This window comes from Penaeus monodon, chromosome 30 (assembly GCF_015228065.2).
Source record: "Penaeus monodon isolate SGIC_2016 chromosome 30, NSTDA_Pmon_1, whole genome shotgun sequence".
NCBI lineage: Eukaryota > Metazoa > Arthropoda > Malacostraca > Decapoda > Penaeidae > Penaeus > Penaeus monodon.
The window spans coordinates 19926648-19928344 of NC_051415.1; the positions used below are offsets into that span (position 1 = coordinate 19926648).

The window sequence follows — 1697 nt, forward strand, 5'->3', positions numbered from 1 at the left end:
TCCTTATTAAATTTGGTTATTATTCATCCTAATTTTTTGTGGGCAGTTGCAGAAAACTTTTGTCAAATAGTTTTCAAAGTCTGCATTGAACTTGCAAATAATGTGGCATTTGTTCAGGTTAGGAGAGTTCTGAAGCTTGATTCACAACAAGACTCTTGTCCATGGCCATACATTGCATAAATTGATTCAGATTTATGTTTTAACTCTTGTAATAAAGTAATGAAGTTCCGACCTCAGTGACTTCATAGCTGGCTACAGATATGATGAGAATATACTCACCAAGATTTTAGCTTTCAGTTTAGCTTATACCTCTTGGAGTTAATTATCAATCATTCTTTGAGACCACTCAACAGCTTTTGTTGGTCCTCTGTTTCAGGTGGTTTAGCCTTTGATCTTTTTCCAATCTTTGCTTCCTTTTCATCAGTAATCTCTAGTCCACATTTTTATTGTTGATTGAACTCGTCATTCCTCATCTGGCTTTGTTACATGCACTGGATCTTATGCTGCCTTTTCTTTCATTCTAAACTCCAGAGTTGGGAGCAGGTCACATTGGGGAACTTTGAAATCTATGAACTTCAGTGTTTCCATGAAATATATGATATTTTTCTCATTAACTTTTCCTTTCAATCATATGATTAGATTTCAACATAATGTTTTGCCTCTTTGGTTTAAGAATGTTTGGAGTGTTTAGATTACTTTGCTGTTATGAATTAAGTGCTTACTGCCATTAAGTGATTACTGCTCTCTGCCTCACAAATGTACTGTTTCATCCTCCCCTGTCTAGAATATTTTACTGTGTTTATATTTCTAACACAACAGATGATGTAATTTTCCTTAATTGATGACTTTAGCATTTTTTATACTTAAACTTCCTTTCTAGCCATTTTAACTATGGCAACATTGCCTGTACATAGTGAAAGACTTAGAGAGGAAAACTCTTATAAATCCCTTTAATATAACGTACCCTCAGTGGTGCTGTTATATATTGGTGGAGGTACTCATTTTCAATGAACATCTATCTATAGTCTTTGGTGATTAATATGTATCATCTTGGTCACAGGTCTGCTGAACTGAGGGACTGCATCCCTCTCCCTATGTTGAAGTTCTGTAGCCCTCAAAATTATCATTGGTCATTATTCACATTCACTGTACTATCTCTTTTCTTAAGCTGTAAGAACAACTGTTTAGTAATAGCATAATCACACAATATATAGTTACACAAAATATGCGTAAAGTTATTGTTGGGCCAGTATTTTAAATTAATTTTTTCTGTAACAGCAGTAAGGCATTTTCTTATCATTAATTCTAAGGACAAGTGTTTTTTTAATGGTATACAGAAAATATAACACAAAGTATGCAGAAAGTTATTGCCAGTATTTTAAATTTATTTTTTCTGTAACAGCAGTAACACATTTTCCTATCAACAGCCTCGCGATAATGAAGGGGGCGGCAAGTATGGAAGAGGAGTGATTGTGAAGAAATACAAGCACAGCAGTATTGTGAACCTTGGAGTCCAGCTTACAGCTAACCACATGGGTTACTTCGAGTTCCGCCTGTGTCCCCACAATCAGCCCAACAAGCCTGTAACGAATGAGTGCCTGGATCAGAATGTTTTGCAGAAGGCTGATGGGTCTGGCACACGGTGAGTTGCACTGTCTATACTTATACTAAGCCATATAATGAAGACATGAAATGCA

General features: G+C 35.7%; 1 protein-coding gene across 1 annotated transcript in view; it reads left to right on the forward strand.

Annotated features, from left to right (window-relative positions):
- LOC119592619 overlaps nucleotides 1-1697 on the forward strand; it is a 12192-nt gene that overhangs the window by 1741 nt on the left and 8754 nt on the right. Inside the window, exon 2 of the mRNA XM_037941506.1 lies at nucleotides 1425-1642. Coding sequence (XP_037797434.1) covers nucleotides 1533-1642 — 110 coding nt within the window. The 5' untranslated portion in view covers nucleotides 1425-1532. The remainder of the gene's footprint in view (nucleotides 1-1424; nucleotides 1643-1697) is intronic.